Source organism: Convolutriloba macropyga, chromosome 14 (assembly GCF_964194025.1).
Source record: "Convolutriloba macropyga chromosome 14, txConMacr16.3, whole genome shotgun sequence".
Lineage (NCBI taxonomy): Eukaryota > Metazoa > Xenacoelomorpha > Acoela > Convolutidae > Convolutriloba > Convolutriloba macropyga.
The window spans coordinates 24,988,350-25,014,751 of NC_134481.1; the positions used below are offsets into that span (position 1 = coordinate 24,988,350).

General features: G+C 31.1%; 1 protein-coding gene across 2 annotated transcripts; it reads right to left on the bottom strand.

Annotated features, from left to right (window-relative positions):
* Nucleotides 1-4,186: 4,186 nt before the first annotated feature.
* Nucleotides 4,187-25,862, bottom strand: LOC142353628 (uncharacterized). Of its 2 annotated transcripts, none has more exons than XR_012761057.1 (3): nt 25,758-25,862; nt 25,447-25,540; nt 4,187-4,392 (listed from the first exon to the last, which is right to left on the bottom strand). XR_012761057.1 is itself a non-coding variant. In XM_075405924.1 (3 exons), exons 1-3 carry the CDS (start codon nt 25,767-25,769, stop codon nt 4,191-4,193), a joined length of 312 nt encoding a protein of 103 aa, XP_075262039.1. In that variant the 5' UTR covers nt 25,770-25,862; the 3' UTR covers nt 4,187-4,190. The 2 variants fall into 2 exon arrangements, 1 of the variants encoding a protein (XP_075262039.1); XM_075405924.1 differs by having other exon boundaries at nt 25,443-25,540.
* Between the last annotated feature and the right edge of the window lie 540 nt (nt 25,863-26,402).

A 26,402-nucleotide genomic window follows, 5' to 3' on the forward strand; every position in this document is an offset into this window, starting at 1 on the left:
TGCAAGATCTTAGCAGATAACCGTCCCAATTTGACTAGGGTGATTTAAACGAAATTACACCAACTATTTACCCAGAAGTAAACCAAACTCGCGAAATTGGAGGTTTTTTTGGTGATTTCAATTCAAACGCAACAGTGAATATAAGCAATTAAAAGACAACACAGTCTGTCTGATCCATCGATTGTTCTGTTTTTCTTAATTTTGGTAATGGGGTAATTAAACTCAATTAAGTTAACTTCAAATTAAACTCCAATTAAAAATGAAATATGGCACAATTTATTACCCTTGTCTGAACCGAATAAACATTTTCTTTCGTAAATGGTATAACAATCACTAATTTTCTTCCTCTAACGAGACGGTTGTATATGGGCCATTTTGCTTAGTAACGTTCTAACGGTGCTTTCTCTTTGAAAATTGTGTTCATTTATAGTACATTTGTAGCATTAGCGAAGAAAACAGTTTGTTTTCACAATTGTAGAAGTGGTTATACCACGCCCAATGTTTAATACTTAAAAGAATGCTGTCTAGGCGCAATTGCGCGTCAGCCAATTTGTTCAAACTACAAAATTGAAAAATTTTGTAATGCCTCAATAATTGGAGTGATACTCTTTAGTTCTCAGAAAAATACTACAAAGTAATTTAAATGGTAACTCCACACTTGTGAACTAAACCCGGGTCTCAATTCAACTAATCAACCACCCTATCAAGCACTATATTTAAACAAAATTTCAGATGGCCTGAACGGCTCGTAGGTGTTTACTCCCCAACTCAATCATACGAGTACTAACCCAATTGAAAAGAGCTCTAAGCCATTGTCGGACCTTTTCTGCTAGCGCCCCCCCCCCCGCTTAGTTAGGCACCCCCATTTATAAATGTGTAAACATATTGTTAAAGCTAAGTAATCTTATACGTGAACATATATGAGCAATATGCATTTACTAAAAGCTAGCACAGCTATGGTTTGAAAGTATTACGTATTCAACCAAAATTTGTTGCATATAACGTAAGCATCAATAAAAATTTCTGTATTAGATCATTTTTGGTGTTATCGGCTACAATAAGGGCTTGATTTTTTAAAACTTCTTAAGGAAACTATTCTAACAGTGCCTTCAATCTACCTAGACACTCTTGTTTCAATGAACTGCAAATTTCGCTCTCACAATTCGCGAAAACTTAGATTTTGGGGGTGCAAATCTAACGGCTATATATAGCTGGGGGCGCTAGCAGAAAAGATCCCCATTGTCCATCAGGTACTTAGGGTTACCGCAGACCTTGGATAGTTAATTTGGTTTGCCCTTCCAAACTACATGAGTTGTAATAGATTTCCAAAACTTCTACCAGAAGGCAACCCTAACCACAGAGAGGCTCCACTCATTAGTCTTTTGAAAAGAGCGTTCCGGTTATTACTCTGAGATATCAGTCGTGTTGATGATATCCACCGTGGTCACTGTGGTTGTCTCTCTGTTGTTAAAATACTGCAACTCCTTCGTAACCAAGCCTACTAATGATTATTTAAAGGTTGCTTGTTAAAAATTCATGTGTCACTCAATAAAGTTGAATAATTTTTACGGAAGACGTACCTTAATAATAGTTTGATTCCAAATCAGTTTTACGTGAACTTAATAGTTGACTTTATTAAACTTCTCTAGTGGCTGTACAGACTGCAGTCGTCTTTTAAGATTTTCCTTCTTTTTCTAAAACTTAACACTAAATTCCAGCATTTCACAAACAAGCAGTTGAAATTTTTACAGTATCAAGAATACTAAAATTTAACTCTTAGTTAAAGGATTGAAAGAATTTGATCAAAACGTTTCTAAAAACAAAATGTAAAATTCCACCGACGTTTTGCAAGACCAATCAAAAACTAACTTATTACACTTTAACATTTTCTGTAACAAAAACTACTACCAAAAAAATCAACCCAATAATTGTTAAATTGATTGGCAACACAGATTTAAAAATATAATCAAAACCGATCTAAAAAACGAGTTTAAAGTTAAACGTATAAAATCTATTCGAGATCAAGTTTGCTTAGTCCGATTTTGGTACATTTAAAACGTATCCTATGGGAAAAGTGCTCTTTGGCGGAATTTAGGGAGAGACATTTATATCTTTGATATCCCTAGTTCCTAAGTTGGGCTTCTAAACCTTTTATATCGTGAATGAGAAGTTGGAGGGAGATCAATAAATTAATCTTCAGCTGAATCAATACTTACTTATTCAATCTTTCTCATTAGTTCAAATTACTTCGGCATTTTATTTGTTTGTACAGATTTAAGCTTAAGTTTCGCTTTTGATTGGGTAATAATTCGTGGTGAGTAAAAATATTCTTAATCCAAAAATTCTTGAGCTAAACTTGCTGTGCCTACAAAGAACATGCATAAATATATACTTCCCTTGAAGTCTTAAAAAACGATCAAAAATTGCATGTAGCGTTCGGTTGGTCACAACAAACACAAAAAGAAGTGTACCATGATCAAATTGACTGTAGTGAAACAATTTAAAATTTCATCACTAATTCTTATTGATGATAAAATTACGTTGACGACTAATGTGTTCCGCCCGATTCGGGGTGCCACCGCTAAAAATTGCTGAAAGATGTAAGATTCGCGGTCAGTTTGAGAAACAAGTGCAAGATTTGCGCTCACTGCGATGAAGGCGGTGAAAAAACTTTTAATCGGTGATTTTTTTTCACTAGTTAAGCGGTGAAAAAAATTCATCGCTATCAGCAATATGCGAAGAAAAAATGTTCTTCACAGCTAAAATTGCCATTCTTACAAATATTTACGGCTAATTTAGACACTTATCTTAAGTTCACAGGAAACATTGTTGACATGCAGGAGGTGAGAGGTTCGAACCCATGTACAACCGTATCTTTTTGTAAGAAATCCGGTGAATGCGGTGAAAAAAACTTTCACTGCCAAAAACCTGAAATCCTACAAAAATTCACCACTCTCACAGCATGCAGAGTTAAAAGATGCGGGCGCTTTGCGGTGAAAGGTTTGCGGTTTTTCACCGCTATTCACAGCTAATCTTAGATCATTTTTTTAATCAAACCTTGACCCGGGCGCTAATTTAATTTAGCTCTTGCTCGTTTCTTTATTCGGGATATAGGTTACTTTTAAGCCAAAAATCAATCACAAACGCATTTTCGCGTTTCTTGTCAGTTGCTTAACACTGACACTGTGGGCAAAAAACTTTTTACGACAAATTCAGACAAAATAGCCAAACAGAGAAAAAAAAATCAAATCATGAGTGTTTTTGTATTATAAGAGAGGACGAAAATCAACTAGTCTCTTGGGTAATCGGCATGCTGGTAATTTCCATTTCCCTCTTCTTCCTCTCTTCTTTGAACTTCTTCGCTGATTGAGAATAGCCACAGTTTCCACAGTCTGTGCAGCAAATGCAAATGATCACAAGTAGCAACAAAAGCACAAACAGAAATATCACTCCCAGCACTGTCAGGCAAATTGCCCCTGCTCTGAAACAATTTTACACACCAGTCCATGCCAATTCAAATGGCTCCGTTTTTGAAAAAAAAAATCCGATTACTATCTTTCAGCGCTAGTAATTTTTTCAGCGCAAGTAATCTTTTCAGAGCTATCAGCAGATTGAGGTGTAAAAAAATTTCCACCGCTAACAGCAGATTGGGGTCAAAAAATGTTTTTCACCGCTAAAATTGCAATTCTTGCAAATATTCAACGCTAATTTCAACGCTTATTTTAAGTTCACAGGAAACATTGTTGACATGCAGGAGGTGAGAGGTTCGAACCCATGTACGGCAGTATCTTTTTTGTCAGAAATCAGGTGAATGCTGTGAAAAAAAAAACTTTCACTGCCAAAAACCTGAAATCTAAAAAAAATTCACCGCTCTCACCGCATTCAACGGTAAATGATGCGGGCGCTTTGCGGTGAAAAGTTTTTTTCACCGCTAATCTTACATCATTTTTTGATCAAACCTGGACCCGGGCGCTAATTTAAATTAGCTCTTGCTCGTTTTTTATTCGGGATATAGGGTACTTTTAAATCAAAAATCAATCACAAACGCATTTTCACGTTTCTTTTCAGTTGCTGAACACTGACACTGTGGGCAAAAAAATTTTTACGACAAAATCAGACAAAATAGTCAAACAGAGAAAAAAAAATCAAATCATGAGTGTTTTTGTATTAAAAGAGAGGACGAAAATCAACTAGTCTCTTGGATAATCGGCATGCTGGTAATTTTCATTTCCTTCCATTTCTCTGTTCTTCCTCTCTTCTTTGAACTCCTTCGCTGATTGAGAATAGCCACAGTTTCCACAGTCTGTGCAGCAAATGCAAATTATCACCAGTAGCAACAAAAGCACAAACAGAAATATCACTCCCAGCACTATCAGACAAATTGCCCAAGCTCTGAAACAATATTACAGACCAGTCCATGCCAATTCAAATGGCTCCATTTTTGAAAAAAAATCTTTCAACATTTGCTAGTAATAAATTGTTTCCAAGTAGGTTGCGAGCATTATTGACCAAGCTTAAACGTATACACAGCTCACTTGCCAGGTCATCAAAAGGTCCGCTTGGTCTTGATTGAATGGTGCCAGGTAGCAGTACTAATGTTTATAGGGGAACTAGAGCGTGGGAAGAGGTTAGAAAATAAAAAGTTGTGCTTCTTAATTGGGGAATTTGGTTTCGGAAAGGATCTATTCGACCTGGCCCACATATGATCTATAAACTTGATATATTTCATTAAGCATTTCTGATATTTTGCATTCGTGTATTTTCACTTACAGTTTCTTTCATTTCCATGATTCAGTAAAATTCAGTGGTTGGAATTTCCATGATCAGAGAAAAAGTGGCGATGAACTGTAGAAGATTGATTGATAACCTTTTGATAAAATATCTATGATCTATTGATAGGATTCACTGGAAAACCAGCCCAAACAATATTAATCATCAAACGTCAAATTTGGGCCCAAAGTTTTGGTTTTATCTGAACAATCCAACAATCTTATATGAATGCTAAATTTGATACCATATTTTGGGGCATGAGCAACACCTGCTCCGAATTTAACGTCACAAGGTCATGTTTTTCCTATCACTTCATATCGCTTATTGGATTACATCCAATAAAGACTTCCAATTTGAGAAAAATCACTTCTGGTATTGGATAAACTTTTTGAATAACCCCTACTGAGATCTTACACAATCAAACTTTCGGATTCAATGGATAGTCAAGATAATTTTCAGCATAATCTTTTCCAGATTTAAATTCCCTCGCAAAAAGCATTATGTACCAGAGAACAAGTTAAAAAATTTTTTCCGTCTCTGTTGTTTTCAGAGTGCAGCTAACCGCTGGGTTGTATTTGCTAGAAGGCTAGAATAGGTTATCAAAAACTTTAATGTGCATGTGAAGACTGATTCGTGGAGAATTTTGCGCTGTTGAGGCAAATTTGTTGCCCCAAAAGGGCTCAGAATAATCTAGTTCAGCATTGGTTTTATTTGCTTTATAACAAAAAACAGCTAACTTTGTTTATAAGTATTTATCTGGATGAAAAGACGAAAAAAAATGTTTTAGAAATTATATTCACTATGGTAGCAAAAAGCTACGTACACATGAAGATTTTTTAAGAAGCATTAAAATACAAACATCAAATAATACGACGTTCTGAGTTCAAATTTGTTCTCTAAAAACACCTCATCATACGTAAAGATTTTTAACAACTAGCGGACAGCTGGCATAGTATTCACACAGGTTTTTGACGACATCTGCGTCAATTTCGTTTCAAATTTGCGACACGTTCTATTCTAATAACTTCCCCAATGAATTTTCTGTTTTCATAATCGCTGCTCCAAAACTGTCCATAAATTTTCAATAAGATTCATATCTGGACTGTATTCGGGCCCTTCCAGTACCTTCCACTCCTTTTCTTGGAAAACAATGCAGATAATATTTGATGTATACAGAGGAGATTGATACACTATTTTGAACGAGAATACTCGCTTCTTAGCACAGTGATTTTTCGCAACATTTCTCAAAAAACACTATATTTTTGAGAATTCGTCTACTTCTGGAAATTGTATCGCAACAAATGAAAGCGTTATGGGTTACACTAGTACGCTCATGTGATTATTCAAAAAGTCGCTAGCTAATGTTGCGGATTATTTTTGATATTTGAGGGAATTTCGCTTGATTTTATGGCCTCGAAACTGACCTCTCGTTGCTTAACAATCAGTGAAAGAACAAATCGCTTACATAATCTTTTCTGTTTACGCGAAGAAAATCAGAATCGAATTTCTCATATAACGTCTAAATTTCACACCTTTTTTTCGCATCTTTCCGTAATTCCTGCTTATAAAGCAGAATAATGCGATACTTAGCCTTTGGTTCCGTAGTGTATCTTCAAATTTTATCGGCATTTGCGCAGTTGAAAAAAGACTGCGACACTCATCCATTGTTTCTCATGTTTTGAACTCTAAAAGCTAAATTCTTTTCGGAACAAACACAACCTCGAGAAATTCAGTTATCTCAGAACATCAAATATATCAAAGAGTCCCTCCATCTTTCACCGATATCTATGAGAATATGGGCTTAAAACAGTGGAATGGCTATCCAAACTTTTTAAATGATGCGAAAAATTAAAATTTGTTTTTTTTTGCTAAATAACATTTAATTTAAAATAAATGGAATGAAAAATGTTATGAGCAGTTTGGATTTCAACTTGCTCTCAAAATTATTTTGCAGACAGAAGGAAAATTTAACAAAAAAGAAAAAAAGAGTCCAACATTTTCAAAATTTAGAAATCATTATGACCAAAAAGAATCCGACATATTTATGCCTACCAACACTAAACCTATTAAACTAATAAGCAATTGCTTCTAAAAAGTTTAGAAATTACGTGAATTGTTTGGTCTTACGTGAAGTTGTTCGCTTGATCTTTCTAAGAATATTAAAATATTTTTTCGCCTGGATCCCACGAATTTATATAAGTCAAAACTCGGACAGAAGTAGTCACAAAAATATTCCTTTATTTTGAAGTACAACATTTTTATAAAAGTAAGGAGCAATTTTATTTTTGAGATCTGCAGAACCCTCTTGAGTGACAAAAATTCAGCTGCCAACGAGGCAAGAAGTTGATTAATACGACATGACATTTTTAATAACAAAAACTGTCAAAGCAAGCTCTTTGGGCAATTTGAACTATGCGGGATCCTTCACCACACTAATTTGAAAGGACACCCTACTGCTTTTCATCTTTGAAAACTGAACAGAATATAATCATCTGGCCATAAAAGTATTAAACTATTTGAAAAATAAGTAACAAATAGATTAGATTTCAATTTAGATTCAAGCTACAACACAACAATCCATTTACAATTCGGGAAATTAGAAGAAGTTCCTGTTTTCTCGATGGCGAAAAGCGACAAAGGTGGAAAAGCATAAAAATCATAAAATATTATAGTAGTGGATAAAACAAGGGATTCAACCACCAGTAAAATTTGTCCCTTTCTCCTAACGCTAATCGCGCATGTCGAATCGGGCCAAATTTTACTGCTTACTGGATCCCTTGTTTTTTCCACTACTATATATTAGCTCTAAATTCAATAAAAAATCAATTAAAATCAAAAATAAAACAAAAAATCAAAAAATCAAAGCAAAATTTACATTTGACTCTTTAAGAGCGATTCACTCTTTTTCGGAGTGATCCCCAGTAGAAAGATCGCTCTTTTTCGCTCTTAAAGAGTGATTCCCTCTTTTTTGATATTTTTCTATACTTTTTATTTCAAATTATCTATACTCTTCAATAAATTTATATTTTCTTTTTCTATATTTATTCTATATAACTTATGACTTTTTCTATATTTATCCCATTATTAATAAGAAATGATACAAAATTATAGTATTTACATGAACAACTTTCCTCTGCTTGGACAATAACTAAAGGACTTACAGCTCTAGGACTTTGTCTTTTATCTAATAAGCTTCTACTAAATCCTCTATTTAATTCTACATCTGGATGTTGTTTGTTTACATGAGCCCGTATCCCATCATATCTCACAACAGAAGTACAATATGGACAATTAACTTTAGCTGAAGTACAACTTCTACATGTATACTTACTCTCATCAAAATCAGTTAGTGGTTTTACATAATTACATTTATTACAACTTCTAATTAAGACTTCTGGGTTAAGGTTAGGGTTAGGGTTAGGGTTAAGGTTAGGGTTAGGGTTAAGGTTAAAGTTAGGGTTGGGGTTAATGTTAGGGTTGGGGTTAAAGTTAGGGTTGGGATTAGAATCTGAGTTAGAGTTAGAATCATAGATAGAAGTAGAACCAGAACTAGAACCAGAACTAGAACTAGAACCAGAACTAGAAGCAGAACCAGAACCGGAACTAGAACTAGAGCTAGAGCTAGCACTAGTACTAGAACTTGAACTAGAGCTAGAACCAGAACTAGAGCTAGAATTATAACTAGAACTAGATTCATTTTTTAAAGAACAACCCCATGGAGAAAAATTATTAGCACAAATACCACTTAGTATAATATTACCACACATACGTTTATCAGTTTTATCTTTATGACATGATTCATAATGATATTTTAAAACAGCAATGTTTCCATATTTATAGTTACACTCTAAACATTTTAAAAGCATTTATAATAGGGTAAACTTTAATGTTTACCTAATCATTTCGTGGGGTAATATTTAGCCATGATTTCAATTAAATCTTTAGTATTATCTTTAGATGTGATACACTCTTCTAAATATTTATTTCCTGACGTATTGAGTGTATTAGTTTTACATCTCTTATCTAAAATCAATTCAGGGTCTAATTCTTTTTTATCTCTAAAAAAATTTATAATCTCTTCTCTAAATTCTTCATTATTTCCATATAGTCTAGTTAAAAACTTTCCTCCTTTTCTATTCAAAATTCCCATCTCTTCATTGACGAAGTCACAGCTACACTGATTTATATATTCCTCTTGTTTTAAATTTCGTGAAGAATTCTTATCGAACTCCTCTCCATATCCAACGTTAACTAATGTATTTACTCTTCTCAACATTGTGCTTGCTCCCATTGCTACACTCCCAGCATTTCTTGATATTATATCAGGATAAATATAACTAAATATAATTAAACCTGAGCTTATAATTCCATCAATAGTTGATAAACTTTTTATACCCTATCCCATAATCATTTCTTTAGTTAGAACATCATTCTGTATTTTAATATTATTTAAAGCAAGAAGTTTATTAAAATAAAACTGATAATTATCATGATTAATAACATTTCTATCTGTTGCATTAATCATTAGTGGTTTCATTTATGCTATAAGTTTATTTATATCTTCTTTTTCTAATACATCTTTTAAACTAAGAGCTTTCAAATCAAGGAAACCAACTCTTGAATCATATATCATTGTTCTATTACTATTAATAATAATAAAAGCATTTTTCCTGCTTATTATATTTAATTATACCATAACGAAGTTCATCTGACATTCCATCTGTACGATTATAATGGTAACTATTTAACTCATTAATTATTTTATTGAAGTCTTGTTCACATTTATATATCTCATTAAAGTTTTTAAATAGATCAGGTCCATTATAAGTTGTTAAATAAATAGTATCACAACTCATTCTTGCTGCATTAATTAATTGAGCTGGTTTATGACACATTACAATCATTTGAAGATTATAATGTCTTCCTTCTGTGAAATAATAAGCTATATCCTTATTTAACCTATCGCCCATATCATCAAGTACTATTACACAATTTTGAAATTTTTACATATTATTTTTTGTGATCATATTTATATCACATTTACTCAACCCAGTATAAAACTTATTAGACTCAGGATCTATCCAGTCTCTGTCATCTTTACACACTATAATTATATTTTGAGCTTGGTTTTGGTTTTGGTCTTGGTTTTGGACTGAGTATAACTTTAAGTATTGTCTAATAAAATATGTTTTCCCTGTACCAGTTCCACCATAAACAATAGTATGTAATGGCAACTTTTCATGTTCAAATCTAACTAGATTCCTATTCATAAGTCCAACAAAGCTTTCTTCTAGTTTTGTATATTTACTTGGTATTGAATCATATTATATAACTAATTCCAATTATAATAATAAGAAAAAAAAGTATACAGCCTTTATCCATTTTTATATATAAAATTTATTATATAAAAATGCTTATCCTAACTTTTGAGGAATTCAATAAAAAATTTAATATTGATAATAATGCTATGAGTGATATCAGAATAAAAGATATAGGTAAAGGTATAAGCCTAACACCAATTGAAGTAGTAATGAGAGATGAGACTCCAGATAGTATCCGTGAACCTAACTTCAACAATATTGTAAATTTACATCCAACTGAAGGTACACATTGGGTTTTAGTTATAAGAAGAGAAGATGGTCCTGTGTATTACTTTGATAGTTTTGGTGTAGAAACCCCACCACTATTTTTAGAAGAATATGTTGATCTAGGCTCTAATGAGAGAATACAACAATATGATGAATCTTATTGTGGGGCTTATTTTTTATATATGATCTATCTTATTGATAAAGGATTTAGAATTAAAATAGCTTTGAATATTCTAGTTAATCAATGTAAATATCCAGGAATATGTAATGAGTGTTTCTGTTTAGGTTGTAATGTTAAAGTTAACTATAATGATAATGATAATGATAATGTTAATGATAATGATACTGCCATTGATAATGATAATGATAATGTTAATTATAATAATAATGTTAATGATAATGTTAATGATAATTTTCTTGACACTCCCAGCATTTCTTGATTATATCAGGATAAATATAACTAAATATAATTAAACCTGAGCTTATAATTCCATCAATAGTTGATAAACTTTTTATACCCTATCCCATAATCAATTCTTTAGTTAGAAAATCATTCTGTATTTTAATATTATTTAAAGCAAGAAGTTTATTAAAATAAAACTGATAATTATCATGATTAATAACATTTCTATCTGTTGCATTAATCATTAGTGGTTTCATTTATGCTATAAGTTTATTTATATCTTCTTTTTCTAATACATCTTTTAAACTAAGAGCTTTCAAATCAAGGAAACCAACTCTTGAATCATATATCATTGTTCTATTACTATTAATAATAATAAAAGCATTTTTCCTTCATATTATATTTAATTATACCATAACGAAGTTCATCTGACATTCCATCTGTACGATTATAATGGTAACTATTTAACTCATTAATTATTTTATTGAAGTCTTGTTCACATTTATATATCTCGTTAAAGTTTTTAAATAGATCAGGTCCATTATAAGTTGTTAAATAAATAGTATCACAACTCATTCTTGCTGCATTAATTATTTGAGCTGGTTTATGACACATTACAATCATTTGAATATTATAATGTCTTCCTTCTGTGAAATAATAAGCTATATCCTTATTTCACCTATCGACCATATCATCAAGTACTATTACACAATTTTGAAATTTTTACATATTATTTTTTGTGATCATATTTATATCACATTTATTAAACCCAGTATAAAACTTATTAGACTCAGGATCTATCCAGTCTCTGTCATCTTTACACACTATAATTATATTTTTAGCTTGGTTTTGGTTTTGGTCTTGGTTTTGGACTGAGTATAACTTTAAGTATTGTCTAATAAAATATGTTTTCCCTGTACCAGTTCCACCATAATCAATAGTATGTAATGGTGACTTTTCATATTCAAATCTAACTAGATTCCTATTCATAAGTCCAACAAAGCTTTCTTCTAGTTTTGTATTTTTACTTGGTATTGAATCATATATTATATAACTAATTCCAATTATAATAATAAGAAAAAAAGTATACCGCCTTTATCCATTTTTATATATAAAATTTATTATATAAAAATGCTTATCCTAACTTTTGAGGAATTCAATAAAAAATTTAATATTGATAATAATGCTATGAGTGACATCAGAATAAAAGATATAGGTAAAGATATAAGCCTAACACCAATTGAAATAGTAATGAGAGATGAGACTCCAGATAGTATCCGTGAACCTAACTTCAACAATATTGTAAATTTACATCCAACTGAAGGTACACATTGGGTTTTAGTTATAAGGAGAGAAGATGGTCCTGTGTATTACTTTGATAGTTTTGGTGTAGAAACCCCACCACTATTTTTAGAAGAATATGTTGATCTAGGCTCTAATGAGAGAATACAACAATATGATGAATCTTATTGTGGGGCTTATTTTTTTATATATGATCTATCTTATTGATAGAGGATTTAGAATTAAAAGAGCTTTGAATATTCTAGTTTATCAATGTAAATATCCAGGAATATGTAATGAGTGTTTTTGTTTAGGTTGTAATGTTAAAGTTAACTATAATGATAATGATAATGATAATGATAATGATAATGTTAATGATAATGATACTGACATTGATAATGATAATGATAAAGTTAATTATAGTAATAATGTTAATGATAATGTTAATGATAATTTTATATATCAGGGAACCTGCTTGGTTAGCCACGAGCAAAGCTCGTTCGCAGATCTATTTGGTGAAAAACATCAAAAGGGTAAACCTAATAACAATATTCCTACTAACATAATCTCTGTAAATATAAAGGAAGATCTAAAATCTTGGTCAAATGATGATGATATAATTACTGAAGCCACATTCCCAGATAACTTTAGATGTATAATATCTGGTCCTAGTGAATGTGGTAAAACATTCTTATTAAAAAACTAATTCTAGCTAGTATATATTTTGATAAGCTATAAATCATTGGACCTACTGGTGATCAATACAATAGATTAGAAAGAATAAACCCAAAAGCAATCATAGAATTTATGAAGATATAGAAGATTTACCATCTCCTGATAAGCTACCCAAAGACTTAAAGAAACTAATGATATTCGATGATGTTAGAGCCAAAGAACCAGTTATTATTGAATACTTTTGTAGAGGTAGACATAATAATTGCAATATGATATATCTTAATCAAAACCTGTTCTCTCTGGATAGCCAGAGTGTTAGAGAGAACTGTAATCTATTTATTTTATTTTAACAGAGAGGTAAAGTCCTAGCATCGATATATCAAGATTTCTTTAATAATGTTGAACTTAGTTATATTGATTTTGCTAATATTTGTAATAAGGTATGGAAAGAGCCTTATAATTATGTTGTCATTGATATAACTAAAAATAAAAATATTAATGGTAAACTAAGAACTAATTGGGATCGGAGAGTTTTATAATTAAGTATGGTGAACCATCGGTGAAACCGGTACACGGATGGTCGAAGACCCATAAGTAAAAGTATGAGTATCAGGGAACCTGCTTCGCAGACAAGTCTAATTAAAGTGTAATTGTAAGTCTAAGTCTATGGTTATCAGGATCTGCTTCTGACCATGACTAAGTCTATACCTATCAGGGAACCTGCTTCGCAGATAAATATATTCTAAATCAAATGCAAAGTAAAACTCAATACATCGCCATTAAAGTCTATAGATCTTCCATGCTCAACTTTATTATGAAAATCTATATATTCTGTTCTATCTTTAGTTACATTTTGATATAAGATATTAGTTGGTATAATATTTATTATATAGCCTGGTGGTTCTGTTAGAGTAAATGTATATATTATGTCTGTGTTATTCCCATTATCCTTAACACCAGATATCACATTACAATGAATGCTAATAGTACCAAAACCCATATTATCAACAATATTCTGAGGTTTATATTTACCTTTTTCATAAACTATTTTTCTAAATCCTAGTAATGAGGCTATTGAATTTTCTATATCAAAGCTAATTGCATCCTGTTTTATTTCCATTAAACATTTCATCGTATTCTTATCAGGTTCTATTATAACATTACCATCAGTTTCTTGTTTTTTTAATTCTGCTATGTCAGTTAACTGATATGCTCCCGGTGTAATAGTTGAATATAGCAACGGGACTCCTTTGTAATTATAATTAAGGATAGATGTAATGTTTGGGCTTGAGGTAGAGATAGGGTTAAGGTTATGGGTAAAGTTAGGGTCAGAACTAAGAGCCTGAGGTAAAGTTTCTTCACCTTCTATAACAGTACTAGCATATAAGAATTGATTATTTCTATTCACATTAAACACTGAATTATAAACCGATAATCTAATTAAATCTAATTTTGTTGTATTAAGTATAGGTTCACTAAAATTAAAATTTTCTGTTGGCTTTATCATTCTAAAGTTAAGTGTATGTTCTTCTTTAGTTTTAGTTAAAGCATCATGTTTCTTTTGCAGTTCCCACAAGATTAAATTTTCTGTCAATTTTTTATCTAATAAAAATGGAGTTTAATTTGGATACAACTTATAGTTATAATAATGATATACACAAAAGTAAGATTATAAAATATAAACCTAATAATCTAGCAACAATGAATACAATCAATACTAATATTATTATCATACTCAATAGAGAAGAGAATCATTTAAACTTGCATGATTCATATCTAGAGATAGAGTTTGTTGTATCAGATGATGCTGGTGGTGTATTTGCTAATGATGCTAATATCAGATTAGTTAATTATGGTATGATGGCATTGTTTAATTCAGTTAAACTTGAAACATTGGTGGTGGTAGGAATATTGAATATATAGATCATTGTCATCCTAATCTATTGATGTATAAGTTATTAACTAGTATTGGTGATGAATATGAGAGTAGTTTTGTTAGAAATCAGGGCAATAGAGATAGTCAACTTAAAGGTGACCATATTGCTGCACAGCGAGGTCATATGTATATGATGGTTAAGATGAGCGATCTATTTGGTTTTGTAAATGATTTAGAAAAGATTATATATGGTTTAGGATTTAAACTAATATTAAAAAGAAATAATAATGATAGAGCTCTATTTAGAGTTAATGCTAATCCTGGTGCGGTTGCTAATGATGGTAATATAGAAATTAGAGATATATCATGGTGTGTGCCTAGTATTGATTTTTATAAGAATGTGCCCAATGCTACTAACTTCTTGTTTGATCTTGGTATGGAAAGTAGTATGGAAAGACCACAATATATAATAGTTGGTTTTGAAAATAATAATGTTAATGAACAAACTCATGATGCAAGTGCATTTGATATAATGAATGTTATTGTAAGATTGGTAGTGAGTTTTATCCCGAGGATAGAACGAATATTAATTATGGTACCAATAATTATAATGAGGCTTTTAAAGAGATTGCTAGCTTTAATAAAGATTATAATGGGCCACCACATAATATAAAACCATATATAAATCATAGAACATTCAAAAGTAGCTATAGAATATATGTATTCGATACTAGATATCAAAGGAATCATATAGGTCCACAACCAATACAACATAATTTTAAATTTAGTGTGCTGCAGTTGCAGATGTTATATGTCATGCATTAGTATTAACTAGAAAGGTTATAAGTGTGAATAGTGATGGTAATAAGATGGTTGATATAGTCTCGTAGAGACTAATGACCGTAGGTCTATAATCTCATAGACATAGTCTTAGTTATAATTAAGTCATAGTTATAATTAAGTTATTGTTATAAACATAACTATAGTCCTTGTCATTATTTCCTACTAGTCTTAACTAAAGCCTTAGCATAAATAATATCTAATTTCTTTTTATTCTCTAGAGATAGACCCTTAGCTTCAAGCTTAATCTTAGCCTTGGGCCTAACCTTGGGCTTGGGCTTAAGCTTAGGATTAGGCTTAAGAACAACAAAAGGATTATACTTTTTAACTTCCATTATTTTTTATATATAGAAATGAGTCTTTTAAAAAAGTATTTTTTTCATATTGTGTTGGAGGTAGACATTATAGTGGTACTAATGACATAAGGTTATTACTTCAAAAGGTACTAAAATGTTAAAGGGTAATTGTGTTAAGTGTAAGAGAAATAAGTCAATCACTGTTAGTGATGCAACAATAGAAGCAGAGGGATTGAAAGATTTCTTTAAAAGTGTTGGTAAAGCTACGGTTAACTTTGGAAAGAAAGTTGCCAACAATCCAGTAAGAGAATTAGAAATAGCAAGTAAAATAGGAAGTGCAGCTGCATCTGGAAACCCTAGAGCTGCTTTATCAGCCACACCTGATTTAATTAAATTTGCAACTACTGGTGAAGGTATAAATGTAGTACAAAAAGGAAGAGGTTTATACTTAGGTACAAAGAAGAGATAATTATTTGATTATGATTATGATTCTATTATGTTTATATTTATGTTTATGATTATGATTATATTATATTTATGATTATGATTATGATTATATTTATATTATGTTTATGATTATTGATAAATATTAATACTAATATTATTATTACTAAATACATTATTATAACTAAACACTAACTTTAGTTTAAAAAAACACTCAGCTTGTTTTTCTTGTTCTTCTTATAATCCTCATATACCTTAACTAATTCATTATACTCATCATTATCTATTTTATTATCATTCATTGATTTAGTATATAGTCTATAAAACTTATCACTAAACTGTTTACTTAAAATATACATTTGTGAATACTTTATAATTTTATTTCTAATTGTAGTATTAATTGTTTTTGATAATGAACCACAAACAGTTGCTGTAGCAAAAGCTGTTGGTATAGAATAAGGTAATCCTATACCTGTTAATGCAACTGATGTTGATGTTGCAGTTGTTGCAATAGATGATAATACTATTTCTGTTATCTCAGCTATTTTAATATAATTGTTATATCTACCTAACTTCTTATTATAGTTATTAGTTTCAGTTTCATAATAATTTCTAATATCTTTTATAATGTTAATATTGTTATTAAATTTATTATTAGCTTGAATCTTTTCGTTTATGTATTATTCATTAACGGTTGACAAGTTGGGATATAGTAATCTCTCACTCGGTGCTGTTGGGTTGGTCATAGTTTCGGTTATTTTAATTAGTAAAAATTCTTTCTATTTCTTTCGTTATATCTTCTTGTTTAAAACCATAATGCTTCTCTAGACTTTCTTGTTCTTTATTATCAAGTAACGTACTTCGTAAAAGTATAGCAATTATATATTGTACTATTGTCCTTTTATTCTTTAAAAGGGCTTCATCTATAAAAAGAATTAGTCTTTTTATTAACTTCTTTCAATTGTTTCAAACCCGTAGTAAAAATTTCATCTAGTTGTATGTTAGTGATGTTCTGATTAAACTTATTATTATCAAATTCTTGTTTTAATTGATTATATTTAGAGATAGTATCAGCAGCAACTTTATTACAAAACTTAGCAGTATTTGTGACTTCATTTGTTGATTCAATAAACTCAGTAATTAGTTCTTCATTAACTTGTGTTTCATTTAGTTGTAATGTTTTAGTTGTAACTTTATCAAAGTCACCCTTTCTTAGTTCAGTTATGTTTCTACTTAAAATGTCTATTTTATAATAAGAGGATAATAAGTTATTGTCACAATACTCTTTTATAACAACATCTTTTTCATCTATCGGAGGATGTACTTTCGTAATTTTATAGGTATCCTTCATATTAATATAATCATTATCTTCTAGGAATAACGCACGAGCCTTACTTAGTGTTAAGTTGTTTGTTGATGTTGACATTGATTTATGTTTAGCCTGATTGAATCTATTTCTTGTCATCTTTCTATTTGTTTACAGAAAGATTTGAATCCAGCTTGCTGGCTTATAAGTGTAACTTCTTCGAGGATCAGGGAACCTGCTTCGCAGATGACCGGAGGTCTATATTAAATGATTCTAAAACTTTATTATTAGATTCAAAATCAAACTCGGATTTCAATAATTCCTGTTCGTAATATTTACCTTCTATTATCTCACCATTAATATCTTCTATTTTATATGTTGGTGGTAGTGTTTTTAAAACGTCATTAACTTTAAACAATTCTCTATTCCAATTAGAAGTGTATCCCTTAGAGAAGATATTACGTTCATCTACATTTCTAACATAATCACCAACTTTAAGTTTAGGTTGAATATTCTTAAAACTAAAAGTGTATTTAACTTTATCAGGATTGTTAGAAGCGTCAATTGGTGTCATATTAATTGTTGAGTGAATGTTATTGTTATATGTTATGACTGCATCATTTAATATATTTACCCAATTACCATCACCATTGATGAACATTGGTTTATTTATTATGTGTAATAATGTTCTATTAAATCTCTCTATGAATACAGCCTTTAAATCACTATAAGTAGAATATAGTTTTGTTTCAAATTCTTTAATTAAAGATTTAAATGTTTTATTGTAAAACTCACTACCTCTATCTACCCATAACTTTTCTGGTTTTCTAGGTTCAGAGCCACCTTGTGGACTTTCAGAGCCACCCTGTGCATGTTCATCTAATATATTATTTGAGGGCTAAATACTTCTTTAGCTAATAGTTGTTGTTTAGTTTTAATCGTGTCTTGTTTACTTGTGGATATAGTCATCTGCGAAGGGGCTCCGCCCTTGGTTCCCCAAGCGGGTTCGCTGATGGACGTAGTCATTGCTTTGCTCATCTGTGAAACAGCTTCCTTGATCTGCGAAGCAGGTTCCCTGATAGCTTTATTCATTTTTGTTTATTTACCATAGTTAAAAACAAAATTATCTAGTTGCTCTTGGTTAATAATATTTATAGATAATAGTTGCTCCGATATATCTAGCATTTCATCATATAATCCATCTTGACCAGCTTTTGTTTCTCGTATTAATGATTCTAATCTATTAAATTATTTGGGTCCGGGTTGCTATTTAATCCTCTACCATATATATCATCTTTTACACCCATTATGCGTTTTATTGTTCTATATCTAGCGCTTTTCTTATCCGCTTTTCCTAAATCATATCTAATATCAAATAAAAACCTTTTAATTTTGATTTCATCTTCCTCGATTTCACCATATTTTATATTTGGGTTAGGAAGAAAGTTTATAAACTCATCTGAAAGTTCATATATATCATCCTTAACTACAAATGCATTTTCTTGGTAAATTAGTTTAACACCGTTCATTTCAAATTCACCAATATCTAAATTTCCGAACTTTAAGATTAATTGGGGGTTAGATTGAACTGACATTAAATTAATAATTTGAGCCGTGTCTTTATCTACTAAAAGTCCTGGTTTAACTCGAGCTTTCTCTACAGCTTTGCCATTGGACTTCATTAAAGCTTCATTAAATTGGAGGCCAGCTTGCTGGATCATCTTAGTTTGTTTATCTAACTCTTGATTTTGCCAATCTATTGCTCTTAATGTGTGTTCACTTAATGCTAGGTTGTGTTCATTGTTTTCATTTAAAGTTTTAGTTATAGGATCAAATAACTCTTCTATTTCTCCATAATATTCTTGTTGCTTTAATTTATCTTCTAATCTATTCTTTCTGTTTAGTTTTTCTAGATAGTTTAATTCTATAAGTTCATCTAGCTTAGTCATTTTTTATATTGAAAAATTATAATAAAAGGAAAAAATGGATAATGAAAATTCTTTTGATGAAAACTACTCCGAGTTAAAAAAAATGTTTAGCTTGTGGAACACAATATTGGACAATTGAAGATTTTATCAACCATGCCATGGATCCTTGGCATGATGAATTAATCATTTCAAGTTATTCTATATATTTAGATGAAATGGAACCAGTAAAATAATAAAATTTTTAAAATATGGCAAAAAAAATTAACTAAGGGGAATAGTGATTTGGGAATATATCTGGGAAAGATGAAGATCTATAATGTACTAACTACTAAACCCGGGGATCAATTTGATCATTTTATAAATGGGGTATAGAAAATTATTAACCAGTTTTATGTTTTTTATTTAGATTTATAAATCAATAAACCATAGTTAGAGTCTGTTCATAGATCAGAGAAACTGCTTCATAGATGAGCGAAGATATCAGGGAACCTGCTTCGCAGATGACTACGTCCATCAGTGAAACTTCTTTACAGATCATTATATAATCTAATATAGGCTTCAATTAACTTTCTATCATCATTAGTGGTTAGTTCTAAAATATTATATATTAACAAGTCTTTATTATATTTATTATCTAACTCTGTTGAAGTAGTATTAATCTTTTTTGTTAAATCTCTTTTAAATAAATATAGTTCCTTATCAGGTGGATAACTTTTTATATTAATTACATAAAACCTTTTATAATCAAATATATTTAAACTATTCTTACTTGTTTTTGTTGTTGTCATGTTATCGCCAACTTTCTGTATTCTGCATTCATCTACTGTTCTCTGTGTATTATTCATTAATGCATCATAATAATCTATGTTTCTAGCATTATTATGCTTCTTTATTCCTTTTTCTTTAGTGTTTTTAGGATAATTTTTGAAGCTAGATGTTTTGGGGACTATAAATTCCTCAATAATCCTACTCCCCAGCTCGTGCTTAAATTTGCCGGGGACATTATTATTAGTTTTCATAGGTATGTCCAGATTACTTAAGTCTATATGCTCATCACTAACTTTACCTTTACTATAACTTAATACGAAACAGTCCGTATCCGTATAGTGAAGTGTTAGATCTTTGAGGGATGGTTGTAGAATATTATAGAATACATCAAACATATGTAATTTGCTAAGTTCGAGTATTGTTACTCCTACATACACAGGTGAGCTATATTCTATTGTTTCTTTAAATATTCTATTTGGCTATAATCTCTCTATCTAGATATATTCTTAAATGTTGGTTTACTTACACTTTTCATTATCTTTTCTTTATCATGCAGGAACTTGCTTTGAAAGAAGTGTAGAGGATTCATGCACATTCTTCCATATAATGAGTTATTCTTTAATTTCCTTGCATCGTTTTCTGCTTCTGTTTTAGCTGTTGCTCTTTTATTTGTATTGTTTTGTATATAATCTCTACATATATAATCTTGTTTAAATTTAATTACTCTATGTATATTTGTTACTTTTACTCCCATCTTAACATAGAACTTTAGCATCCTATAATGAACCATATATTCTGTTTTGTTGTTTTGGTCTAAGTTTAATTTCTCTGATCTTGCCTTGCCCCCATCTCTTTCTCTGTAACCTAATTCATTATCATTTATCTTTCTCTTATTAGGCATTAGTGCTAACTGTTCTGTTCTCTCTTTACATTCATTAGTATAATCAATGTCACAAACTACATGGTAACCATGATCACTATCATCTGGAGTATTCAATATTACATCCAGATTAGTAGTAGTAAATTGGAAGTCCTTATAAGGTAATTTTAGCATTATTGCATAACCATATAGGTTGTTTGCGTCTATGTACCAGATGGTCTTACCATCACTGTTATCTATATATCTATCACCCATTATTCCACATATACCACCTCTCTTTGCTCCAACAAAATCATCTAGCATTTGTTTATGTTGCAATGTATCGAATGTAACACCGCTTGACATTAACCAACAATCAAAACTATAGCCCGGGAGACTAACGTAATGTAGTGGATTGAGCTTGAATTCTTTCATACTTAATTTAACATATTCATTCATGAAATAGTCTAATATTTCCACATCATTCTGTAAATAATCTATAGTTAGATCTTTACCAGTTTTATGACTGTTTTCATTATTAAAGTTATCTACTTCTTCTTGTGTTGGTAATTTATTTTGTAGTGAGGATTTGAAGTCTTCTATTTTTAGATTACCTATAGCTTCATCATAGGTAGATTTGCTACCCTTGGTAGTGGAACTACCAAACGACTTCGTCTTGGTGCCCAAGTCACTTAAACCAAAGTATTCATATGGATATAATCTTTTAGTTTTACATACGTATATCTTTGCCATTTGATCTAGAGGCATAGCTAAGAAGTTATAACTATCTAAGAATTTGAGACAACCAATGCTAAACATCTTAAACTTACCAGCAGCTAGTGGTATGTTATCTACTTTTCTTTTTTCATTATTCGGTTTGAAGAGTTCACTGTATAGTAGGTTGAAGTCATAGCCAGAGCCATTGTGGAATATTACGGGAATGAAGTTTTGTTGTTTGTATCTTAGATTACATATTTTACATGCCGGTCCTCTATTTTTACCAGTTTCATGACAATGATCTCTTACTTTATTAATACATGTTTTGCTGCAGATATGACAGGTGTTATTAAATTCACGATATAATTTATCTTCTTCTGTGAATACCATTTGTTTGTTGCGCTTGAAGTTGTTCTCTGTTTCTATTTCTAATAGATCTCTAGCAAATCTTTTGATGCAGCCTAGACCGAAGAGTTACTTTGCCAGGTGTAACCCACAGCTATTGGAATATGTTCGGCTATTACATATTTACAATCATTAGTTGTGACATCGGTGAAACCGCTTCGCGGATCAACAATGCAACATTCTATATCGGCAGTTTTATTTTTTATTTTCGGACGTTTGTGTTCATTTATAAAAGTAATATGTTTTTTCTTAGAACAAAAAATCTCTGGTTTGAATGAGTTGTTGCATCCGTGTTGCATATCATATTCAATTTGTGAGTTAAACCAATAGGTACACCTATCGCAATAATAATATTTAATATTGTTTTTATTTGGTCGTTCTAACAGGGTTTCTATATTTTTTATTAGGGCACAGTGTTCTATTTGACCATTACTCCAAACTAGTATTCTTACATCTTTTCTATCTTTATTAAAATCATCCACTCGTTTAAACAATTCTTTTTTGCCCCCACCACAAGGTGTGTATACCCAAATATTAATATTATACAATTTCTGTATTCTTATTATATAAGCAAAATCATCTTCATGTTGTTGTCTTGGTTCAATTAGTTTATCTACATATTTAATTTATCGAGTTGCATGGTGTGGCGCGGGATGTAGCCAAGCAGTTATAGTTAGTTGCAAGCAATTGTATTTATAACTACGTATATTTAATATCGATTTGGAGTTTTTGAGATCAGGAGGTAAATCTATATAACTACTAATAGATGCTTTAGTTGGTTCAATGTTTAACTGAATACTTCTTATCCCAAAAAACTCGAAATCATAACCATAACCTTCATATATTTCCTTTTCGAAATCTAGCCACCGATTGAAGTCACCATATTCATATATTTCATTATTATTAATATAATCAGTATTGAAGAATATTTTAGTAGTTTTAACTTCTTCTTTGGTTCTCTTTTTATACTCACACTCGGCTGTGATCTTATATTTAAAACTTTTAACTTTTCTGAACTGGTAACAGTTTTTAATTTCTTCTAAAGAGTAATTAGTTGCTTCGTCTATGTCTTCAATGTAATTCCCACCTTTATCAGTAATATAAAATTCTCTCATGTTCTGACTGGAGTTTATATCAAAGTCTTCTGTGTTTTCTAGATACTTACAATTATGACTATATGAGTGAGTAGTTAGAGCTATTTTATTCCTAAATTCTTCATGACATGCTTTACATTCATACTTAATTTTAGAGTAGATGCTGTCTTCGGATTTGGCTTTAGTTTTAATAGTATATTCATCTTCATCCGAATTATACACCTTCTCCAAGATTTCTTCTTCTTCAGACTCAAACATTTTCTCCAATAGTTCCTTATGTTTGAGATCGTATGATTGATGCCCGTATAAACCCTTCTTTGATTCAAAGGATAAATTACAGACGTCGCAGAAGTTTATGACACTAGTATTAGTTGATTGAGACATGATGTATTTATTTAGGGAATAATCAAAAAATCAATTTTTCGAAAAATGAAAATGAAATGCAATAAGTGTATAAATAAACCTTGGAAAGAATGTTATAATAATTGTAATGAATTAGATTATCCTTGTTATGTATGTAAAAATTTGGTTAAAGTGAAAGATTATATAGAACATTTGGGATATCATTATTCTGATCCTGATCAATATCTAGTATGTGTAATGTTTATAAACATATATCCCTATATAGATTTAGAAATAGGAAATGTGGACTATGTATTTATCTTCATAGATATAGATATGGTCATACTAGAAATCAATTCAGAGAGCATGTTTATAAGTATAATATTCAAGAAGACACAGAAAAACACTAATCACTGTGTTTCCACCGATCTCAGTGTTTTTTGACTGTACTCTTTTTGTTCAAGTTATCGACGAAGTGGCTTCAGATCCAAGAAGTGGTTACAATAATTTTCGCAAGTTTGGTTTTACGTGCTTGTTACACGATCTCATCTGCGAAGCAGTTCAACGGAGTTGTTTTACAAAATCACTGATTAGTTATACTGAAAAACACTAATCCCTGTGTTCCCACCGATCTCAGTGTTTATTGACTGTATACCCATCACAGTGCGTCCCATATACAGTCTCACAGTAGGGATCTGCGAAGCAGTTCAACGAAGTTGTTTTGCAATTTCACTGATCAACCTTACTGTGAATTTGTGGTTTTTTATCTCACTTAGTTTCATAGTAATTCACCAAATCCTGAAAGGCGGCATCGCCGATCGGGGGACGTTCAATGGAGTCAGCGAGGAAGGAACCCCAAACCTTCCGTTTGCTAAAGCAACTTAACTAGACTCGATGATTTAACCACTACACCAAGTGAGACAGAAAGTTTTAGTTTTAGATTGATTAAATATTGATTAGAGTATATATGAAAATTTTTAATATTTTAATATTTCTTTCAATTTTTGTTCAAGTTTTCTTTTTTGTTCAAGTTTTTTCGCAAGTTGGTTTTACGTGCTTGTTATACGGTCTCACTAGTTTTATACTAGTATCTGGGATACGTCCACCGGAGTCGGTGGGGATAGAACCCGAACTATCCGTCTGATAATGGTTAATTACCAGCTTAACTCTGTACTAGTGGTTTGCACTAAGTGAGACAAGAAATGATAGATTTAAAATATAAAAGAAGTGAATATAGAGCTAATATATAGTAGTGGATAAAACAAGGGATTCAACAAACAGTAAAATTTGGCCCGATTCGACATGCGCGATTAGCGTTAGGAGAAATGGACAAATTTTACTGGTGGTTGAATCCCTTGTTTTATCCACTACTTATTATATGAGAATTTCAAAATAAGTCGGCGCGCAACTAAATTTGAAAAAATTTCAGCAACTTCAAATTAGCAATTTCAAAACATAACCGACTAAACGTCGGAAGAATTGCTCTCGAACGACTAGTGGGAGCTCTAATCAATTGTAGCCTGCTTCAGCCGGAGAGGGGGGGAGGGGGAGCCTAACATATACCATTATAAAGATTTAAAGTGAAAAATAGCACCGGTTTTGACGCACTTTTCATTTGACTTTTAGTATTAAATTGCCTAAACTGCCCTTTTAGTATTAAATTGAGTTCAGCTGCTTGAAATTGTGATTGAGAGAGAATTTTAGATCACGCGAAACGCAAAAAGTCAAGGGCGTAAAAGTCACACGAAAGGTCAAAACAGTCAAGCGAAAATTCTGCATAAAAAAGACACACACGTTTACAATAAATGCTTCTCTACGAGAGCAACCAAAAATTATATGAAATTGTTAACCTACTCCAATGCATCATCATGATAGTGATAGTGGTGGTATTCGTGCGAATGTCTCTCTGTGTCACCCACACGCAGTTCTCCATTTGTTTCAGTTGTATCTACGCAAAGACATTTTCTGTTCAGTTTGACTCAATCATTAAACATTGCTCAGATTTAATAACAGAAAAACATAAATTTGCCTTGCCGAAGTTCCCCAGGGTTCCAGATTTAAATCAAACAAAAAAGGATCCCCCAAAATTAGCGAGAAAAGAATTTTCCATCAAAATTTTTCGTGAAAAATATTACGAAATTAAAAACGTTGTGAACGATACTAACCAGTTTAGTCATGGTCTGACAGGTCTCAAATCCCTAATTGTAATGAAATCCACAAACTTCAATTTCCTGCCTGATATTTGTAACCTTTAGTTTCAACGAACATCTGAAAATGTTATTTTTGAAATTGAAAACAACAGCAAAATATGCATACATTATCAGTTTATATATTTTAAGGAGGGAGGGCACTGTTAGCGTCTCTATTCACTAGACAGCAAAAACGTTGTGGCTCTGTGCTGGTCAACTGACAATCTTTGCAATGTCACTTTGGTTGTTCAATGTATTCGAATCTTGGAAGATTAGAGGTAACATATGTCAAACAACAGAAAATGTTTCATCTGTTACTGAGGCTCTTAACGATTCATTCCCTAATAAAACCGCTTGCTTAAGACATCGATAAAATAGCAGAACACATTTCTATCAAAACAAACGATCAATCATCAAACCATTTTTTTTCCAAAAAGAGGCTGCCAGACCCTTTTCGTAACTTTTGTGTTGGTATAAACACTTTTGTAATGATATTAGGCAACTTCTTGTACTAAAGTCAACAGTAACAAGTTTTATCTATTTTACTCTATTTTTACTGTCCACTTGTTGGTTGAATGACTAATTGCCATGAAATTGCATATGACTGTTGAATTTGAGTTT